The sequence below is a fragment of the Notechis scutatus genome, chromosome 11 (assembly GCF_049901735.1).
Source record: "Notechis scutatus isolate UNSWTSFEM ecotype Mainland chromosome 11, rNotScu1.2, whole genome shotgun sequence".
Lineage (NCBI taxonomy): Eukaryota > Metazoa > Chordata > Lepidosauria > Squamata > Elapidae > Notechis > Notechis scutatus.
The window spans coordinates 12,857,484-12,880,321 of NC_142019.1; the positions used below are offsets into that span (position 1 = coordinate 12,857,484).

Below are 22,838 nucleotides of genomic sequence, written 5' to 3' on the forward strand. Positions count from 1 at the left end.
AAAGTAAATATTTACAGAGCACTTGCCAGCAATTTAGATGCTAAATGACTGAATTGTCACAGAGATAGATTGTTTTGACACAACTGGCACTTCAACAATTTTGCCTATATTGACTTCAGGGTTGCGGTAAATAAATATTTTATATCCAATTGCTTTCTAAGGCATATTCTGATCCTCAGATAATTCTGATCTTGTTGGAAGATCATTGTTTGTTGTTCCAGCCTTACCAGAAGCGTTTTGACATCAAAACTGACCCTTTTTAATTGCTCCAGAGAGGATAAAATGTGACATTTTAAACGAAGGACTTTTTTTTCTGGTAGCGTCAGAACAACGTTGGAATACTTCTGGTAAGATGAGAAGTCCTTTTATGGTCTCAGAACATACAGAGTTGTATCCATTCAGCTTTTGCTCCTGTGAAAAATAGCTTGTCAGATATTATTATTTTATCTTGGATGTGGAAGGAAAATCAAAGAAGACAGGACATGGTGAGGCTGCAAGGAAAAGTTGAGACATGCATTCTCTGTTTTCAGCATTTATTGGAGCTGCCCTAAACCCTCGCTCTGTGAGTGGAAACTAATGACTCACAACACCGTTATTGTCTACAAAGCCAATGGAAACCATATTTCCATGGGATACACATTCAAAGTATCTACCTGAGTCCAGATGTAGCCACAGACGAGCATGTGCTTAGCAAGTCGTGTGCTAAAACCATTTTGATGGAAGACACATGCTATCGCTTAGGAGCCAACATCTCATTTTATAGTTCCTGTAACGCTTGAAAAAAAATTGTGAAGGGTATTTTTTTTGGGGGGGGAGGGCAGGAAGGGATAGGTTATAACAGATAACAGATAATCAGAGTTGGAAGGGGCCTTGTAGGTCATCTAGTCCAACCCCCCGCCCAAACAGGAGACCCTATATCATTTCTGACAAATGGCAGTCCAATCTCTTCCAAGGGCAAGCTGTTCCATTGGTTGGTTATTCTCACTGTCAGAAAGCTTCTCCTTGTTTCCAGGTTATCTTTGTGCAATCTCAGTGTGTAAACAAGAGTGGGGATGATATGAAGGATATTATTTTCTTCATGTTGGGAATTTTTGGCAAGAACATCCCATTGTCTTGGTTAAACGAAGAAGAAGCAATCCAAAACAGATCTAGAGATCAGTGCCAAGATTGGATTTGTCATATAACGGGGCATCGGTTGAGCTGGGTTTCTGCGATTGGCTCATCTAGACATTTAGAAGAGCTGGATTTGAGAAGATTAGAAGTTTGATTGCCATGTGATTTTAAAGGAATGCAAAAAAGGGCTTGCAATCCAGTTTTGGAGATGGTGATAACGACGATGTTATCCATTGAGTCTTGTCTACCTCTTGGCGATGCTATGGGCCAGGTCTGTCCACACCTTCCAATTTTGCACTTCTTCTTTGACTTATTCTATGCTCTGGCTGCTGTCAGCTTTGCTAGTGTTCCAACAACTGTGTTTTTTGGTGGCCTGGTTTCCTTTTACCGCTAACTCTTCCAAACATAATTGCTTTCTTCAGTGAATTCTCCTGCGTGACCTGGGTATTACTGTCTGTGTAAGTTTTGTGTCTTCAATGCAAGAAAACCCAAGGATGTCTCAGTATAGTTCATATATTTCTGTGAAATGTGATCAATAGTACGTTGGCTTCCAAAATTGTTTATTGTTTAGAAATACTAGCTCTCTTACTACAGCATGAGCCCTCCTGAAATAAACTGGGATTTAGCTGAAGTAATGGCATACTGGCTAAAATGTGTCTTATCTGAACAGTACTATACTTAGCATGGAATGGCATTTTTGGTCCAAGGATGTGGGTAACCTAATCAATATCTTCTCTAACTTAAGATATTGTGTGAAGGTTGACCAGTGTCAGTATGTTTGATACCTAATAACCCATCTGGTAATACCTCTGGCATGTGGAAGATTATGACTTAAAATATAAGAAGAATAAATAATTTGTTGTATGTCTTGGAAACAAAGAGAAAAGGGAGGAACATGATCCGAATGAAGATTGTGTACAATTGGAGTTTTTCTTATGTATAAGTTTAATTAATTATGCAGGAGCTAAAATATATGCCAGGAAATATGCATTGGTGTCATCTAGGTTATATATTTATCCATTCAAATTCTTATTTAAGCTTCAATGTATACCTTTAAAATTATAGCATTCAATATAATACATAACTTCCAATCGAATTCTGCTTGGTACATTCTTAAAATACACACTATATTCTTAAATATAAGAATATAGTGTGTATTTTAAGAATGTACCAAGCAGAATTCGATTGGAAGTTATGTATTATATTGAATGCTATAATTTTAAAGGTATACACTGAAGCTTAAATAAGAATTTGAATGGATAAAATTAAAAGCTGTAAAGGTGTCATACTCCAATTGGTAACTACAGGGAAAAATTTGTTTAATGAGAAAAGATAATATGAAATTGAAACAGGACAGACAAAAGTATAAATATAATGATTTCAATTGAGATAATTAAAATAAAGTTGAGAAAATTAAAAGAGGGGAAAAACTATGTAGAAAATATAAAACAGTAATAAGATATGGAATAGAATATAAAAATGAGCATGAAATTGAGTTTTGTGTCTGTATGAAGAAGTGATAACCTGGGACCATGCTATTTTCAAAAAAAGATGTTTTATTTGTATTTTGTTTTTGTGAAAACCCAAATAAAATTTTCAAAAAAAGAAAAGAAAATAAGAATCCATAAGTTGTTGCTAATTGTATGTTATACTTGAAAGTGACAATAATTGGAGAATAAATGGGAGGCGAGGGGAACTGTATAATATTCTGAATGAATGTCACCCAAAGGAAAAAAAAATACTTTGACTTGATGGATGGGTGGGAATGTGACAAAATAAATGATTCGACCACTTGATAATCCAAGAATGATTGAGAATAGTGAGTGTTTGGTTAGCACTTGCTTAGAAAGATGTTTTTTTTTCAATCTATGGTTTCAGCCTAAGGCTCTTTGTATGTACTCATGACAAAAGGATCCCCATGAGTTATTTAATTGTTTATAATAAAAAGATTGGGACAATTAGCATGCTGACGAAAGATTCTGACTGTGAGTAGAATTGTTCTTTGTAAGAGCAAGAATGGGTCTTGCGGGGAAAGTGCTCATGAAAGAAAAGGAAAGAAGTGAAACAGAGTAGAGCAACTACAGGAAGAGATTAGCCCTGGATGAAGAAGCGTTAGAAGAAAAATTAATCTCCCAACATAGAAAGTGGATGAACGGAAAGGGGATACGGAAGTTGCTTGGACAGAATGGAAAGAATTCTGTCATCATGTGCCACACCAGTGTGCAGAATTATTGAGATATATGATGGATGGATAGATAGATGGATGGATGGATGGATGGATGGATGGATGGATGGATGGATGAAGGCAGAGATAAAGGTAGATAAGAGATAGAAATGGGTGGGTTGGTAGATAATATGTGTGTAAGAGAGAATGAGGGATGGTAGGTTGGTAGATTGTGTGTGTGAGAGAGAAGGATGGATGGATGAATAGATGGATGGGTGGGTGGTATATGATGATTAGTTTTATGATCATATTAAAAAACAAAAATAAAATACAGGATCTAATTCCAGAATAAAATAAATTAAAAACTACAGTAATAAAATACATAAGCGGTAAATGCAAATAATCAATATTCAGATAAATACCTAACTTTTACAGGATGAATAGGCTATAAACGTTCTTACTGTTTGACTGCCTTAACTATAAACCTAGCACTTGTGTAAGGTATATGTTGAGAGTCCAGGATGAAACAAGACAATCTGCGATTCAGTTCTCAGTGGGCTGTTCTTTCAGGTAGGGATGTTAAGGGAATTCCATTGCCAAAGGAGCTTTGAAGGTTACATAATGACTGAGCTGAGCTCAAAAATGAAGGAAAGTATGAAGGTATGCATTTGTGGGCTGAGGTTGTGCCAGCCACCAGACAAGAAGCAGAACAACCAAGACTCTCCGCTGGCATTTAATGTGCCTGCTCGGTTTCTCACCTCCTTCCAAAGATCAGCTGGATTCTCTTCTCTTCTCTTCTCTTCTCTTCTCTTCTCTTCTCTTCTCTTCTCTTCTCTTCTCTTCTCTTCTCTTCTCTCCTCTCCTCTCCTCTCCTCTCCTCTCCTCTCCCCTCCCCTCCCTCTCTCCCTCCTCCTCTCCTCTCCTCTCCTCTCCTCTCCTCTCCTCTCCTCTCCTCTCTTCTCTTCTCTTCTCTTCTCTTCTCTTCTCTTCTCTTCTCTTTCATCTTTTCTAATCTCTTTCTTCTCTTCTCTTTCTTCTCTTCTCTTCTGTTCTCATCTCTCTCCCCTCCCCTCCCCTCCTCCTCTCTTCCTCTCCAGAAAGATGTTAGGGGGAGGAGAGGTTGACATTACACATTTCTAGCAAGACCACTATAGGCAAGGTAACTGCAGACAGAGCCCCAGAGCAAAATTTTAGCATTGAAATGCAGAAAAGCTTGCTTTTATCCTATTCATCCTTGACTGAAGCCCATTAAACAGTCTGTAGGTTGCAGCCATCTGCCTTGGGACATTTCTGTCTTGTTGTGACTTGAATTGGTTCTCCAGCTTCCTGCTGAAACTTCCTTCCAGCCACGCTACCTCAGATCCAGCCAAGCACGGAAAGTTCAGTATCTAACGCTTAATATCCTGTGGGAGGAATAGAATGAGCATTCTGTCTTTTTGGCAATTGAATCTCAAAGCGGATCCCATTTTTAAACAAGCAAATTCAGCTTTCAGACTTAGCATGCTCCCACACAAAATCTTAGTGACCCTTCCATCTTGCTTAAGGTCTTTTAACTCCTAGCTCCAGCCTTCTCCACCTCTTTGTGGAACCTGAACCTCCTTATTGTCTAAGTGTTTGAAAAAGCAGAAGGGTGCCTCAACAGATCACAAAACAACAGAATAACAGAGTGGGAAGAGACCTTGGAGGTCTTCTAGTCCAACCCCCTGCTCAAACAGGAAACCCTATACCACTTCAGACAAATGGTTATCTAATCTCTTCTTAAAAACTTCCTGCACTGGAGCATTTACAACTTCTGGAGACAAGCTGTTCCACTGATTAATTGTTCTCACTGTCAGGAAATTCCTCCTTAGTTCTAAGTTGCTTCTCTCCTTGATTAGTTTCCACCCATTGCTTCTTGTCCTGCCTTCAGGTGCTTTGGAGAATAGGTTGACCCCCTCTTCTCTGTGGCAGCCCCTTAATTTATATCCTACTGTGGGTTTGGGCTCCATTTCTATTTGTTCCCCTCATTACATTTATGAAGTTGCAGTAAATATTTATTGCTCCCCTCTTTTCTCGGAGGACTTTCTCTAAAGAAGCTGAGCACAGATGCTGGTAAAGTTGAGTTCCCATAATGCAGGTGCTATCTGTTGTCTGTTTTGAGAAAGAGGGTGCTTTACTTTTTCAGAGGTACTTGAACAAAGGTTGGTTGGAGAGCCGATTTCCGGGATAAAAAGTTTGAGTCACTACGTGGCCTCTTTCAGTGAACGTTGGCATGTGAAACATATCTATCGTCTATTTCAGTTCCATCATAATTTAAAATAATTCCTCTGCATTGCTGAGGAAGCATGCAGACAGTCCCATCTTCAGATGAACTGGCTGGAGATGTATAGTCAGCTGATGTCTAGCTCAGGACCACGAGCCAAACAAATGTCAACAAAATCTTTTGGATTCTTGCCTTGCTACTGGGTGTGTGAGACATAAAAGTCTCTTTGGAGGCAGTTGTGAGTAGAATAGCTTACACAGATTAGAGCTACAAGCAGGATGTTCTGCAGAGAAAATAACAACTCCATGGATACCACAGGGAGGTGGTCTTGTCTCTGAACTTGGATAGGAAAAAAAATGACAACTTTATTTTCACTAATTTTTAACTGAAATTTAACTTTCTGTTCAGTTGTGTGTGTGTGAAGGCAACAAAGTAATCCCTAGTTTCTAGACTCCAAAAAGGTTTGTTCATGTTTGTAAATCTGTATGCAAAGTTGTTATTTCTCAGAAAAAAAAGGAATCATTTTCTTATTAATTTAATGAATTAATAAAGACAGGAAAATAAGCGAGTTTGGCTGCATTTTATGATATTTCTTGCCACAGTTGTTAACTGAACCTTGTAATTACAAAGCAAATGTGACTTCACTCATTGACTTTGCTTGTTGAAAACCAACTGGGAAGGTCTGAAGTAATGATCACATGACCTCAGCACCTGAATTTTGATCACGTGACTATTGGAATGCCGCAACAGTTGTAAGTGTATGTCAGATAACGCTGCTTTTCAAATCAAAGACAACCGTAGAGACAATCAATTCAATTGTCTCTAAAGCCTACTAAGATTCTCAAATTGCAGATTCTTAAGATAAATGTGTCAGAATATTCATGAACTGGCAGAGACATAGTAACAAGGTCAGCCAATGAGAGCTGAATTAGAAACTGAAACTGAAGGAGCCTGGGCATGACCCTGAGGCTCCACTGTGCTGAGAAGCGAAACCATCTGTTCTGAGCTCTGAAGCTGCTGCTTGTGTTTTGCTTGTAACTACTACCTCGTAATAACTACTACTATTAGTATTTATATAGTATGTATATAAAGAAGTTAATGAATCCTGCTGAATCAGTCATCTCTATGTGCTTTATTTATTTTATTTTATTTATTTATTTGATTTGTCAATCGCTTACACGATACAGGTATAAGTATAAACATAATTATCAACACCTGAAATGGATACATATAAGAAAAATAAAAAGAAACAATAGGACAGGGACGGGAGACACGATTGGTGTGCTTATGCACGCCTCCTACAGGCCTCTTAGGAAGGGGGTGAGGTCAATAGTAGACAGTCTACGGTTAAAGTTTTGGGGGTTTGGGGAAGAAACCACAGAGTGAGGTAGAGTATTCCAGACATTGACCACTCTGTTGCTGAAGTCGTATTTTCTGCAATCAAGTTTGGTGCGGTTAACCTTGAGTTTGTATCTATTGTGTGCTCTTGTATTGTTATGATTGAAGCTGAAGTATTCATTTGCAGGTAGGACATTGCAATGTATGATTTTATATACTATATTTAGATCGAACCGAAGGCGGTGTAGTTCTAAGTTTTCTAGCTCTAGAGTTTCAAGTCTGGTGACATAAGGTATTCTGCAACGAGTAGAGGAGCGAAGAACTCTTCTTGTGAAATATTTCTGGACTTTCTCAATTGTGTTAATATCAGATACATGTTCCAGACTGATGAGCTGTATTCAAGTGTTGATCTAGCAAATGTTTTGTATGCTCTAGTTATTAGTGTAATATTACCAGAGAAAAAGCTATGTAAGATTAGGTTAACAACTCTTAATGCCTTTTTGGCTATGTAGTTACAGTGGGAGTGGGCTCTGGCACTTAGATCATTAGAGATGAGTACTCCAAGGTCCTTGACAGAGTTTGGATCCTCAACAAGGTCTTGACTATTTAGCTTGTATTTTATTTTCTGATTTTTTGCCAATATGTAAGACAGAGCATTTATCTATTGCTTTCTGGATTTGATTTCTGCAATAAACTCTAACAAAATGAAATTTTTCCTCCTCGTACTTCTATAGCAATAGCAATAGCACATAGACTTATATATTGCTTCACGGTGCTTTCCAGCCCTTTCTAAGCGGTTTACAGAGTCAGCCTATTGCTCCCAACAATCTGGGTCCTCATTTGGCCCACCTCGGAAAGATGGAAGGCTGAGTCAACCTTGAGTCTGGTGAGATTCAAATTGCCAAATTGCAGGCAGCAGGCAGGCAGCAGAGGTAGCCTGCAGTACTGCACTCTAACCACTGTGCCATTATGGGCCATCTATGGTCTCTGCATTAGAACCCAGATGTAATGTGGAGTTTTCATTTACATGTTTTGTTTTGTTTTTAAAGCTGCCATTTCTTTCTAAAGAGATGTCAGAAAGTATTATTAGGGACTCCCATTAGAGGCTTTTTGAAAAGGAGTGCTAGCAAAGTCAAGCTCCCCTTTTCTTTCCAGATCAGATAGGACTGGAGAGAAATGTCAGCACTCTGGTGTAAAATAACATCATATTCCTATGAGGTCAACAGTCTGTATCTCTCCCTCTTCCCTTTCTCCTTCCTCTCCAGGAATTGATAATTGGGGTTGTTTGGCACTGGAAGTGTCAGCCGATTATTTGAGGAGGTGAAACCAGATGTATAACTGTCTCTGTAAACTGAGATATAAATTGTGAGGTTTACAGCTATATCAGGACAATATTCAGGCATTCTGGATAATTCCAAGGCCAACTTATCTCAAGTAAAGAATCCAGCTCTACTGGACATGCAGCTTCTCCAGAAATGAATTTCAGGTACAGCTAGTCCTCGACTTACAACAGTTCATTTAGTGACCGTTCAAAGTTACAAAAGCCCTGAAAAAAGTGACTTATGACTATTTTTCACATTTACAACCATTGCAGCATCCCAGTGGTCACGTGATCAACATTTTGGAGACTTTGGTTCATATTTATGACAGGGTTGCCGTGTCATGTGATCCTCCTTTGGCGACTTTCTGAAGAGCGAAGTCAATGGGGAATCCAGATTTACTTAACAACCGTGTTACCGACTTAACAAATGCAATGATTCACTTCACAACAGTGGCAAGAAAAATCGTAACATGGGGCAAAACTCATTTAACAAACGTTTCACTTAGTGACATAAATACTGGACTCAACTGTGGTCGCAAGCCAAGGAGTACCCTGTATTGTGGAAATACAGCATTTATAAAAGAATAAAGATGGAGACTTGTATTTTTATTTAGTGCTCAGAGAAGGTGGCATTGTGGTTCAGAATTCTGCCCATCGAATTCCAAAAGGTAGATTTGAATCGTAACTGGAAGCATTAATCAGGGAAGCATGTATTTATTCCCACTTGCATTCTGAGTGGCAAAATTAGCAGGCAGTAGCTCCCCTCATCTCCAGCAAGTTAAGTGGGTGAGATTTTTTTGGGAGGGAGTGTGGATATTAGCACATCAAAGCTGAATAAACATTAAGTTGAGGTTTGGCTTCCTGTGCTTTAGCTAGTTTCATAATTGAAGGGTCATTGTGTCATTCCCCATTCCCGGTGTTTATTAACTTTCCCTCTTAGGTTTGGAGAAGGAGTGAGAGAGATTGTTTTAATGGGATAATGAATGTCTTGCTACGCAAAAGGCAGATGTAAAAATGAGACAGGCTGTTTTCTGTTAAATCTTTGCTAATCTGCCTGGTTCTATATTAGACCCTTGAGAGACAAAACTAACTGAAGCTAATACTCTTCATGAACTTGCAAAATACTGCAAGCTCTTTCTTAAATTATGCAAAGAAAACGGGACTTTCTGGTTTTTCTCTGAAGACCTTTTGCTTCTCATCCAAGAAGCTTCTCCAAAGCTGAAGAAGCTTCTTGGATGAGAAACAAAACATCTTCAAAGAAAAACCAGAAAGTCCAGTTGCCTCTTGAAAAAAAAAGCACCTTTGGGACAACCATGACTTGGAGGACTGATAATCTCCATAGACATTTACACAAAGAATTGATGGTGTCACCAGCGTGTTATTCTTAGTGATTTAATTACTTAACTGATTGACCGGCTGATATTTTAGCGTGGATTGATTTATTTAGAAAATTTATACTTGAGTTGTTCCCTTTCCGTGATTCAAGGCGGCTTACAAACATTAAGTCTGTTTAATTAAGCTACTACCGCCAACTCTTCCAAGCATAATTGCTTTCTTCAGCAACATGGCACAAAGTACATGAGATGCAGTTTTGTGCTTTCGCCTTCCAGGTCTGATGTTATGAGCTCCAGTACTTGCTTGTTAGTCATCTTTCCTGTCCAAGGCAGAGGTGGTATTCAGCAGGTCCTGACCAGTTCTGGAGAACCGGTAGCGGAAATTTTGAGTAGTTTGGAGAACCAGCAAATACCGCCTCTGACTGGTCCCGCCCCCATCTATTCTCTGCCTCCCATTGGGTCCCAGCTGATCGGCTGGGTCTTCTTTGGTTGCCCTGCACAGGAGAACGGAGCTGGAAAGCAAGTTTGTTGGGTGGGGAGGGAATAGGGATTTTGCAGTATCCTTCCCCTGCCACGCCCACCGCCACACCATGCCACCAAGCCACCCCCACAGAACTGGTAGTAAAAAAATGTGAATCCCACCACTGGTCCAAGGAATATGCAGGAGCCTTCTCCAGCACCACAGCTAAACATGTCAATGTTCTTCCTGTTTTAGGGTCCAACTTTCACAATCACGGGTAGCTTACAAGGAACACAGAGCGAACTAACCTACATTTGGTTGCCAGGCTGATCTCATTGCTTTTCCATATTTGGCTCATGTTCATCATTACTGTATTTGGAATGCTACTAAGTATTAAAGGATCGGTTGTGTTAGTTTTCCCTTAGATTACCTTCTGTTAAGCCTGAGGTTCTATCTAGCCTCGGTGGCACAGTGGTTTGAGTGCAGTTACTGCAAGCTACTTCTGCTGCCTGCCGGCTGCCTGCAATTTGGCAGTTCAAATCCCACCAGGCTCAAGGTTGACTCAGCCTTCCGTCCTTGCGAGGTGGATAAAATGAGGACCCAAATTGTTGGGGGCAATATGCTAAGTGCTATTGCTTTCTAAGTTTATGCACATGAGGGTATGGGGGAAGACTGGGGTGGGGGGGGGTAGCATTGTTTAGCTCAAAAATACAAAATGAGGAGGTATTTATTTGACCCCATTTAAACATGGGTTTCTAAGGCAGAAAACCAACTTAAAGCATCTATCTAAGCTTGTGGACACTGAGGGTATGAGGGAAGACTAGTGGATAGCATTGCTCAGCCCAAAAATGCAAAATAAATTAACCAAGTAGAGGCATTTATTTAACTCCATTTAAACATGGGTTTCTAAGGTAGAAGACCCACTTAAACCACAGAGACCATGGAAAGTTGGAAAACCCATGAGCTTTCAGACTTCTAAACATGGATCTCTAGAGGCCAAGTTAACATAACATTAAACATGTCATTATCTCTATCCTACTTTCTTCTTCCTTTTAAGTAGCAGCTGCTTAAGAGGGAAGGGTGCAGCTAGCTGTTTATAATGAAATGTTCTGGACAAATCCAGTATTATGGGATTGCTGTCTAGAACAGTGATGGTGAACTTTTGGGGCCCCGAGTGCCAAAAGCGTGCATGCGCACATAACCAAAATGCAAGTCGGCCCCCCCATGCATGCACATGCCCCCCTGTACATAAGTGTGCCCCTGCATGCATGTGCCTCCGTGCATGCGTGCCCTCCCCACATGTGCATGCGTGGCAGAGACCCGAAGGCCAGCTGGCCAGTAGAACTGAGCTGGGCAATGCATGCCGCCACGGGTCTAGAATGTTTTATAACTCCTATGGGTTCTGGATAGATTATTTGTTTAGAATAAACTAAATAGAAAATTTCCTGCGATGTGACATTATTGCAATGGGAAGCATAATTCTTTCTGGCATCCATATGCAAGATCTGCTGAATTTGTCCAAATCCAAACAATTGCCAGTAAGAAAAGCCAGTGGCCTTGCAACCTCATGGTGGTGTCAGTTCTTTTCCATGATAAATTGTCTTGCCATCGCTCTTTTCCCTTCTCAATGGAGCCTTCTCCAGCTATTAGTACATCATTTTCATTTTCTGTGCCTGCCCTGGGATTTGTGTCACTTTTTTCCCTCCTTGTCTGTTCTGACCCAAACCTTGTTCCAAGGAAACAAATACGAAGCAGACGTAACAGCAAACCCTTTTAATGATTCTTTACGAATTCCATTCCTTCATGGTTAAAAGGCTGTTTCAAATTAATTATCTTTGATAAGAACGAGCCTTGCCAAGGCAGTGCAAGGTTGCCAAGAACACTAGATAAAGTTACTAAGAAAGATTTCAAACATAAAGAGTCTCCAAATACCAACCAAGATATTCCAAACGTCCACAAGGCTTGAGTGCAAAAACGTCTTTGTTTCCTGCAAAGAACTCAGGTTTCTCAGCTGGCTTCTATCTCTTGAGGGAGGGGCCATTACCTTGCAGCCTTACTCCCGAGTCACCCGTGCTGCTGCAGCTGCTCTTTCCTTCGAGAAGCCCTGTGTGCATGCGTTTTGGGCACAGGCTCCTCAGAGACCTCTTCATCGCTGCTGCCAGGCTCCACAATCTCCGAAGGCAATGCTCCACTCCCTGGTGGTCCTGGCCCCATCCCTGCATCACACGCAGGCCCCTGATCTGAGTCCTCGCTCTCCGAGACCTCAGCCTTCCGCACCTGCTGCTGGTGAATCACAACACTGTCCAATAAATATTTGCTTTTGGGGCAGAATACCTTTGACTTGGGTAGCTGTCACCTCTTTCAAGCTTGTGGTTGTCCCCGTTCTTACCCAGTTCTCCAATCACCTGGGGTGAGTTAAGATCTTTTATTTTATTTATTGATTTGATTTGTCAATCGCTTACAAGATAATAGGTATAAGTATAAACATGAATAAGAATACAGGAAATAGGTGTGAATAAATGGGGTCAATAGGACAGGGACGGTAGGCACGATGGTGCACTTATGCACTCCCCTTACAGACCTCTTAGGAATGGGGTGAGGTCAATAGAGGTTAGTTTGAGGGTAAAAGTGTGGGAGTTTGAGCAGGTGACAACAGAGTCAGGTAGTGCATTCCAGGCATTGTCCACTGTTGCTGAAGTCGTACTTTCTGCAATCAAGTTTGGAGAGGTTTACTTTGAGTTTGTATCTGTTGTGTGCTCTTGTATTGTTGCAGTTAAAGCGGAAGAAGTCATTGACAGATAGGATGTCTATGCAACCTAACCGGGCAAGGAAAAGAGTGATCAGTCGATATGGTCACTAGGAGTCAACAACAACTGGATGGCACACAATCAATCAATCAACCTAAAATCAATAAACCCAAAGTTTGTCACTGGTGGGAATGAGCCCCTCGCTGTGATTCTGGATCGAAAGGATTAGCCAGCTTTAAGCTGTTGCCCGGGGGACACCCTAATGTGACAGCACACATTCTTCGCGGAGGCTCCTTTCATGTCCCCCAACTCAAAGTTAATCCTTCCAAACAGTTCACAATCTCTGTAGAAAGAAGAATTTATAAACTCTGGACTTTTTTTGTGTGTGCTTTAAGTAAAGTGTGACACCAAACTTTGATCTCACCTTGCTTCCTGATCTATGATTTAAGAAAATCATTTCCCCATTTGTGCTCTCCCCCCACCCACCCCCTCTCTATACATAAAGGGGTTCAACCATAGGCCCTATACACACACTATACTATGTAATATGTATGTACACATATGGCATACGTACCATAGGATTAAATAGTGTATTTTGGATGTTCAGTAGTAGTAAATAGGGAGGGAAATTGTATCTCTTTGAGGCGATGAGAGGCCAGGCAAGGCACCCCTTGATGTGAGTGACATCAAGTTGGCCATGCCCACTCAATCACATGGCCACCCAGCACGCCCACCAGTCACATGACCAACAAGCCACACCCACCAAATAAGCCATGCCCACAGAACCGGTAGTAAAAAAAATTGAATCCCACCACTGGGTAAGGCTATTGTGAGTTGGGCTTGCCATGCTGTTCTACCATCACAGCTAACAGTGGTTCTTTAAGAGAAAGAGGTGTGATTCTTGCACAGCAGGGATGCACAGTTACACCTCCTAATCTTTTTATTTCATTTTATTATTTCATTTCATTTCATTTTATTTTGAACACACACTCAGGCAGATGAACACAATATGAATGAAAAATGTAGGGTGGAAAGGTGGATGCTAACAATTACATTTCTTTCTTTTTCTTTCATTCTTGCTGGCTTGCTTGTTTACTTGCTTGCTTTTTCTTTCTTTCTTTTTTCTTTCTCTTTTTTTGTTCTTTTTCTTTTGTTTCTCTTGCTTTCTCTCTCTCTCTTTCTCTTTCCCTTCCTTCTTTCTTTCCTTCCTCCTTCCTACCCTCCAGGAATGGTGGCAATTCAGGAAGCAGGACTGTGAGCCCAGTTTCATATGATGTGAGATGGAGGGGTGTGTGAGGAATTAGAGTTAAAACCACAGTGTATGGAAAGTACCCTGGGGTTTTAGAACTTTGTTTAAAACAAAATACAATGAATTGGTTGATTAATGAAAGGAGGGAAGAATGGGTGGGTAGGGAGAGACAGAGGTAAAAAGGGCAAAAATTAAATGGTGAGAATCGTGTCGTGACCAACCCAAGATCTTATAGATATATAGTAAAGAGCTTTTACTGGTAAAATAAGAAATGTAATGCCATTATGAGTGAGGTGCTGTGGTTCTGGCATAGAAAAAAAAAGGAGAAACATCTTATTTTCTGAGAATAGACTTCTGCACAGTCAAAGGCAAGATTTATCTGCAATTTTTGGATTTGGCTAATCTATTTCAGAATATTTCAGGTCATCGTATTACTCAGCTGAATTTCACACGGAGTTCTGCTGTACCTACCTCCAGATGCTGCAGGAAATACCTGATAGTTAAAGGAATTGATTCTGTGGGATTTATTGATAAAAGCCTTGTGTGAGTTTTTCCATACTCTGCCTAGTCCAGTCTCTTAATCACTAAAATTCACATGTTTTCCTGTAGTGTAGGAATACCCGTGAAGGCCATTTTTATCCCACTCTGGATCTGAAATTGCAAACTGCTGTTCAACATTACTAAAACCTGTCAAAGAAAGGCCTCTGCCTTGGATTTGACTTACTAATTAGGAGTGTGTTGCTAATAGCGAGAGGATTTTCTAACCATTTCTCTGGGTTTTTTTGGGGGGGAGGGAGGTTGAAATAACTCCCTTCTTTCTATCGTGCCAATTAAATTTAGCTCAAGTTGGTACTTTATATTAAACGATTCCAGAACTCTACATGCTGTGCTTTGATAAAGCAGAGGGTAACGGTGTGTGTGATGGATGTGTGATGGGGAGTATATTACTTAGCATCCGGTATAACAGAATAACAAAAGGGACTTTGGGGGTCTTCTAATCAGGGGTGGACTTCAAAAATTGTAGCAAAGGGTTCTCTGCCTGGTTGCTGGGTGGGCGTGGCATTGGTGGGCGTGGCCTAATTGGCCTTCTGCACCATGGTGGGTGGGGCGTTTTTCTCCTCTCTGGGCTCCGGAGGCTTTCCTCGAACCTCGGGGAGGGTGAAAATGGCCTCCCCAGGCTCCGGAGGCTTTCCAGAAGCTGGAAACGGGACCATTTCCAACCTTCCCGAACTTCCGGGAGGCCCATTTTTTGCCCTCCCTGAGCCTCTGTGCACGTCCTGAGCCTCTGTGCACGCCCTGCACTTACCTGCATCCAAAACGGGCTGCGTGGGGACTCCTGGGAGGGGAGAGGTGGGCAGGGCCAGGCAGGAGTGGGATTTGGGGGTTCTCCCTACTGCATAGAATCTTAGCTAAGGGCTCTCCCGAACCCCTCCAAACCCCCAGCAGCCCTCCCCTGCTTCTAATCCAATCCCTTCTCAAGTAGGAGAAACTATACCATTTCAGACAAATGGCTGCTGCTTTTTTTCTTATAAACCTCCAGTGATGGAATATCCACAACTTCTGAAGGCAAGCCCTTCCACTGGCTAACTGTATCGCTGTTAGGAAATGTCTCCTTAGTTCTAGGTTGCTTCTCTCCTTGGTTAGTTTCCATCCATTGTTTCTTGTTCTGCCTTCAGGTGCTTTGAAGAATAAGTTGATCCCTCTTCTTTGTGATAACCCCCAAGATATTGGAGGACTGTTATCATGGCACCCCTAGACCCTTCGTTAGACTAGACCAGGGGTCTCCAACCTTGGCAACTTTAAGATGTGCGGACTTCAACTCCCAGAATTCCTCAGCCAACTGGCTGGGGAACTCTGGGAGTTGAAGTCCACACGTCTTAAAGTTGCCAAGGTTGGAGGCCCCTGGACCAGACCTATTCAATTCCTGCAACTGTTGTTCATAGGTTTTATCCTCCAGCCCCCTAATCATCTTTTTTGCTCTCCTCTGCACAGTATGTTGCAATAGTTTGTGTTGGAAGGTTGTGTTCATATCCTAGTTGATGACTCAATTGAGGCAAGTCTACAAATTCAAACTTGATTCCAATGTATACTACCTAAGATGAATAAGGATTATCAGGACACCTTGAACCTAGTTTTTCATCAAATATGAACGTTTCAGTGGTGCTTCAAGACAGCAAAGCTCTTACATTCACTGCACTTTTACAGGTGGTTCATAGAATAGTGTTCCCCATTTGTGTTGACTCCATGGGTTCCACACACTTCTTCATCTTCTCATCAGAAAAAAATTAAAAATGTGAAGCAGAGACAGAAGAGCAACTTATTTGGCTTATTTTTACCATAATTGGCTTTAGAACAGTGGTCTTCAAACTTGGCAGCTTTAAGACTTGTGGACTACAACTCCCAGAATTCCTTCTCCAGTCATGTTAGCTCAGGAATTCTGGAAGTTGAAACCCACAAATCTTAAACTTGCCAAGTCTGAAGACCCTTGCTTTAGAACATAGAACAATAGAATTAGAAAGGAATTGGAGGTCTTCTAATCCAATCCCTGCTCAAGTGGGAGACCCTATACCATTTCAGACAAATGGCTATCCAGTCTCTTCTTGAAAGCCTCCTGTGATGGAGCACCCACAACGTCTGAGGGCAAGCAGTTCCATTGGTTGATTGCTCACTCCGTTAGCAAACTTCTCTTCTCTAGGTTGCTTCTCTCCCATTGGTTAATTTCCAACCCTTGTTTCTTGTCTTGTCTTCGAGTTCTTTAGAGCAGTGATCCCCAACCTTTTTTATGCCGTGGCCCGGTACCGGCATCAGCTGGGCGCCGCGGCCCGGTACTGGCATCAGCTGGGCGCCGCCATCTTTTTTTGATGAAAAAGTGCTTCCGGTGACCTCACCGGAAGCACTTTTTCATCAAAAAGATGCGGCGCCAGCTTCGATGAGCTTTTCGGTAGAAATGGCTTTCTACCCGGAAAAGCTCAGAGCTTAGCGCACCATCTTTTTGATGAAAAGTGCTTCCGGTGAGCTTTCTACCTGGAAAAGCTCACCGGAAGCACTTTTTCATCAAAAAGATGGTGGCGCCCAGCAAACCAGCGGCCCGGTAGGACTTGTTCCACGGACCAGTACCGGTCCGTGGACTGGTGGTTGGGGACACCTGCTTTAGAGAATAGTTTGACTCCCTCATCTTTGTAGAAGCCACTCAGATACTGAAATACTGCTACCATATCTTCCCTTTTCATTAGACTGACTAGATATACCCAATGCCTGTAACCATTCTTCGTATGTTTTTGTTTTTATTAAAAAAAAAACTTTAAAAACTCAGGCAAAGCTGTTAAAGTTTAGAGCAATACACGAGTATATGTATTTTTAGAAGGATAGTAGCAACAGCATGCTTACAATCATGCTATTGCTTCTTCTAAAATTACAGTCAGTATATTTGAAATAAAGAGTCTTGGGCATCGTTGGAAGTTATTCCACAGGAAAGCAAAAATATGAAACAATTTTTCCCTTTTTTCTGAACCTAAGCTTCCATGCGAAACGATTTCCCATAAAATAAAATAAAAAACTGGGCAGTTTTCCATGCTCATCAAAAGGATATCTGCTCTTTATTGCCTTCTTTGAGAAAAAAAAATGATGGTGGGAAAAAGAGAACCGCTCTTAAATAGTTGCCTCAACTCTTTTACTCTCCTAAATAGGAACTGGTGCCCAGGCCACCTCTGTTGTGGGAGCAACATTCCTTACAAATAAATAGACCCTTTGTCTTTTGGGAGGGAAAAAAAAGGATTTTTAAAAGATCCAAATAAGGTCCTAATTAAAATAGAAATGCTGCCTTTGGGTTGGTCTTGTCTTTTACATAGAATTGCATTTATGCCTTGGGGGAAGGAATACTTTTAGATGCCGCATTTTTCTGCACAGAGTCACCTAGGAAACTTTTCGAAATGTGGACCGAGAGGGATCATGAAAGCAAGAGAGGAAGGTTAATTTGTTGTACAAAATGTAGAGTTCAAGGAGACATTTCTCCATATCCTGGAAAGGAGAACCTGAAAGCTTGCATGTGCTATTGAACTGGTTGGTTAATAAGTATATCATTCAACTTTGATTTTTTTTTTATTTCTTTTTATTTTTATGGAATAAAAAAAAATTCCCCTCTCTTTTAAGATGTGGCTTCCAGATGTCACAGAGATCAGACGCAAAGCAAAATATGTTCCATATCCAGTTTTATGTCATAGCTCACTTAAGTTACAGTTCAAAGAATAATAGAGTTGGAAGGGACCTTGGAGGTCTTCTAGTCCAACCCCCTCCCCAAACAGGAAACCCTATACCCTATGCATATACACTATGCAACACCTGAGATATGGTTACTCCAAAAATTGGAAAGAGTATTTGCCCTAATGGGAAGCAGAATATGTGTGGCATGCCTCAAATAGTTCTATGCACTGATTGTACTTACTAAACCTCCAAAAATCCCAAACATAAAACGTGTCTTTGGGGACATTCCCATGAGCCTCGGTGACACAGTGGTTAGAGTGCAGTACTGCAGGCTACTTCTGCTGACTGCCGGCTGCCTGCAATTTGGCAGTTCAAATCTCACCAGACTCAAGGTTGACTCAGCCTCTCATCCTTCCAAGTTGGATAAAATTAGGACCCAGATTGTTGGGGGCAATAGGCTGACTCTGTAAACCACTTAGAGAAGCTACTGTGAAGTAGTATATAAGTCTAAGTGCTATTGCTATTGCTATGTTGTTATCTGTTGTAAACCTTAAAAAAAGGCATTGCCAGAGGCAAAAATATTATTCCAAGGTTATGGTTTAGCTTCTTGTATCATCCCTGCTCCTGTGGATTTTCTTTTTAAAAATAGCCACTTAAGCCTACTTCTCTGTGAATATGAATTTTGATCCACTATTCCAAGAAAGTCCTTCGTTTTTTGCTTTTTAAAAATGTTGTCCATCAAGTTAATGGCAGGTTTCCATGTGCTAAAGTGATTTAATTCTGTTTAACCTCACGATTTCCTTTCTTGTCTTGTGTTAAATCTTCATCTTGGTACCTAAGAACCTGCCATCTTTCAGAAATGGTGTAGAGCAGTGGTCTCCAACCGTGGCAACTTTAAGACTTGTGGACTTTAATTCCCAGAATTTCTCAGCCAGCTTTGCTGGCTGTGGAATTCAGGAGTTGAAGTCCACAAATCTTAAAGTTGCCAAGGTTGGAGACCCCTGGTGTAGTAGAGTCTCCTGTTTGGGCAGGGGTTGGACTAGATGGCCTACAATAACTCTGTTATTCCATTATAACAATCTGAAAACAAAGTGTTTGGTGTCCTCTTTGAAATGCCTAATTTTAATTTTGTAATTCCTGGTAGGTAGGTAAGTAAATAGAGATGAGAGAGAGAGAGAAAGCGAGAGAGAGAGAATAGAGAAAGATGGGTGAAATGATGAATGGATAGGAAGATCCATTCAGATGAAGATGATGATAATCTTAGTTGTAAAATATGAGTAGATAAATGGAAAACAAGAAGTGAAAACAAGACTACAATTATTATGAAAAACTATGCAAAAGTGGAGTCTAAAAAACTACAGTAGACTAATTTAAAAAACAGCGATTATATTATATAAACAGCAACAAATGTAACAAAACACAAAAAATAATTAGATTGCCATAAGGCAAAAAGAGAAAATACTAAAAGTAATAACACCAATAACTAATATCTGTATTATCATTCTCATCTGTTTGGGTTCTACCGCCCATTTTAAAAGAAAAAAATAGAGATATTCAGAGAAGCTAAGCTAAAGCAAATCTAAATGGCCTCGGAATTGTCTGAAAGTACTATTATAAAAATACAAACTGTTTACAGGTGGTCTTTGATTTACAATGGTTCATTTGGTGACCATTCAAAGTTACAATGGCACTGAAAAAAGTGACCTGTAATCCTTTTTCACGCTCACAACCTTTGCAGTATCCCCATATTCACGTGATCAGAATTTGGATGCTTGGCAACTGTCTCATATTTATGATTATAACAGTGTCCCAGGGGGGGTCACGTGATCAACTTTTATGACCTTCTAAGAAGCAAAGTCAATGGGGAAGCCAGAGTTGCTTAACGACTGTGTTACTAACTTAACAAACTGCAGTGATTCACTTAACAACTGTGGCAAGAAAGGTCATGAAATGGGTTAAACACCCCGTTTAACAAATGTTTCACTACACAACAGAAATGTTGGGCTCCTTTGTGGTGGTATGTTGAGGATCATCTGTGCTGTACTGGCCTTGATGGAGACTGTTCTTATTTTCTTCAGGCATCGCTTACCTTGGAGGAATCTGCAGCTTGAAGAGGAAGTGTGTCCTTGCAGAAGACAATGGACTCAACCTGGCCTTCACCATTGCTCACGAACTGGGGCACAAGTAAGAGCCAACGTCAGCATTTGCAGTATTGTTTGAGTCGGTATTAGCATTAGGAGCCTCTGTGACACAGTGGTTAGAATGCAGTACTGCAAGCTACTTTTGCTGCAGCCAGCTGCCTACAATTTGGCAGTTCAAATCCCACTAGGCTCAAGGTTGACTCAGCCTTCCATCCTTCCGAGGTGGGTAAAATGAGGACCCAAATTGTTCGGGGCGATAGGCTGACTCGGTAAACCGCTTAGAGAGGGCTGGAAAGCACTGTGAAGCGGTATCTAAGTCTAAGTGCTATTGCTAATGCTGCAGTTGATTGGATGTTGCATTAGGAGCCCTGGTGGCGCAGTGGTTAGAATATGGTATTGCAGGTTGACTGATTCGATCCTGACTGATTCAAGGTTGACTCAGCCTTCCATCCTTCCGAGGTGGGTAAAATGAGGACCTAGATTGTTGGGGGCAATATGCTGACTCTGTAAACTGCTTAGAGAGGGCTGGAAAGCACTATAAAGTGGTATATAAGTCTAAGTGCTATTGCTATTAGAGACAGGTTCTCTACAACTGATACTCTTAAGTTGCATTCCTTCTAAAAATGGATTTAAAGGGGGAAAAACTTAGTTGTTAGTTGGAAGAGAGTGATATTGCTCCAGGATAACCTATGAGAAAACCCTCAAGAAACACAGGAGTTTGGATCATAACATAGTTTGATCGGATTTATTGATTTATTTTGTAATTCATTACAAATGTAATACACATGTCCCAGGATAACCCTGCTAGTCTGGGTTGTACACCAGGACCAGATCAGAGGATATGTGGGCATTCAAGCTTGAACTTCTCAATTCCCCAAACAGCAAGTAACACAAAACTGCAATTATCCAGATGTGTGAAGTACAGAGACTTGTAGTGCATATTATAAGCTGTTTTGCTTCACAAGGGATTCTGCAACAACCCAGAATAATTGAGAAGGAGAGTCTATTATCCTGGCCACAACAAACAACAAGCTAGCAGGCTGCCATTTTGTAATTTATTTATTTTGTAATTTATTTGCCTGCCTGAAAATTTGGCAGTTCGAATCACACCAGGCACAAGGTTGATTCAGCCTTCTATTCTTCCAAGATGGGTAAAATGAGGACCCAGATTGTTGGGGGCAAGAGGCTGACTCTGTAAACTGCTTAGAGAGGGCTGTAAAAGCACTGTGAAGCAGCATATAAGTCTAAGTGCTAATGCTAATGCTATAGTTGATTGGATGTTGCATTAGGAGCCCTGGTGGCGCAGTGGTTAGAATGTGGTATTGCAGGCTGACTCTGCCTGCAGTCTGGAGTTCGATCCTGACTGATTCAAGGTTGATTCAGCCTTCTGTCCTTCTGAGGAGGGTAAAATGAGGACCCAGATTGTTGGGGGCAATATGCTGACTCTGTAAACTGCTTAGAGAGGGCTGTAAAGCACTATAAAGTGGTATATAAGTCTAAGTGCTATTGCTATTGCTATTATTTATTTTGTAATTTATATACATGTCCCAGGGTAATGCTGCCAATTTGGGTCGTTCACCAGGACCAGAGGTTTAGTTTTCCAAGCTTACAGACTTGTGCTGGAGCCCATCCTCCGGGAATTTCTCTGAACCAGAATGTGTGCTTTGGGCTATTCTATGCATAATATTTACGTGGTGCCTGGTTGTGTGTGGCTTTTTAGTTGTTGTTTTTTTGGAGTGTTGATGGCCGGCTATTGTGTCATTGGCTATTGTTTCCTTGCATTGCCAAATCCTTGCTTCCTAAATACCTGACAAGCTGGTGGTAAATCAGCACTCCTGTTGACTGACAAGGGCCCCCGTTTCCCCGGCTTCAATCATTTCCCTGGAATCTTTGTTACCTGCTTGGCCAACAATTATAAATGGAGGTAAATATACATGTTCCAGGGTAACATAGCCAATCTGGGTTGGTCATCGGGACCAGAGGTTTAATACTTCCCAGCTTTCAGACTTGTGCTGGAGCCCATCCTCAGGGAACTTCTTTCTATTGAAATCTGAGCTTGTTGATCAGGAAGGTTGGCGTTTCGGTGGTTCAAATCCCTAGCGCCACGTAGCGGAGTGAGCCCCTGTTCCTTGTCCCAGCTTCTGCCAACCTAGCAGTTCGAAAGCATGTAAAATGCAAGTAGAAAAATAGGGACCACTTTGGTGGGAAGGTAACAGTGTTCCATGCACCTTCGGCATTTAGTCATGTCAGCCACATGACCACGGAGACGTCTTCAGATAGCGCTGGCTCTTCGGCTTTGTAATGGAGATGAGCACCGCCCCCTAGAGCTGGAAACGACTAGCACGTATGTGCGAATGGAACCTTTACCTTTTATGCTTTGTATTTATGTGGTTGGATGTAGTTTTCTATTGGTTGATTAGGGTGTTGGTGGCTGGAGATTGGCTGTTGTTTCCTTCTGCTTTTTAAATGTCATTTCAAATAAATGAAATTTATTTGCTGGCCATCTTGAATCCAATGACTCCGAGTGGC

The 22,838-nt window shown here is 41.2% G+C and overlaps 1 protein-coding gene across 1 annotated transcript in view; it reads left to right on the forward strand.

Moving 5' to 3' along the window:
• Nucleotides 1-22,838, forward strand: part of ADAMTS17 (ADAM metallopeptidase with thrombospondin type 1 motif 17) — a 161,780-nt gene that overhangs the window by 54,528 nt on the left and 84,414 nt on the right. Inside the window, exon 8 of the mRNA XM_087972857.1 lies at nt 20,247-20,352. Coding sequence (XP_087828983.1) covers nt 20,247-20,352 — 106 coding nt within the window. The remainder of the gene's footprint in view (nt 1-20,246; nt 20,353-22,838) is intronic.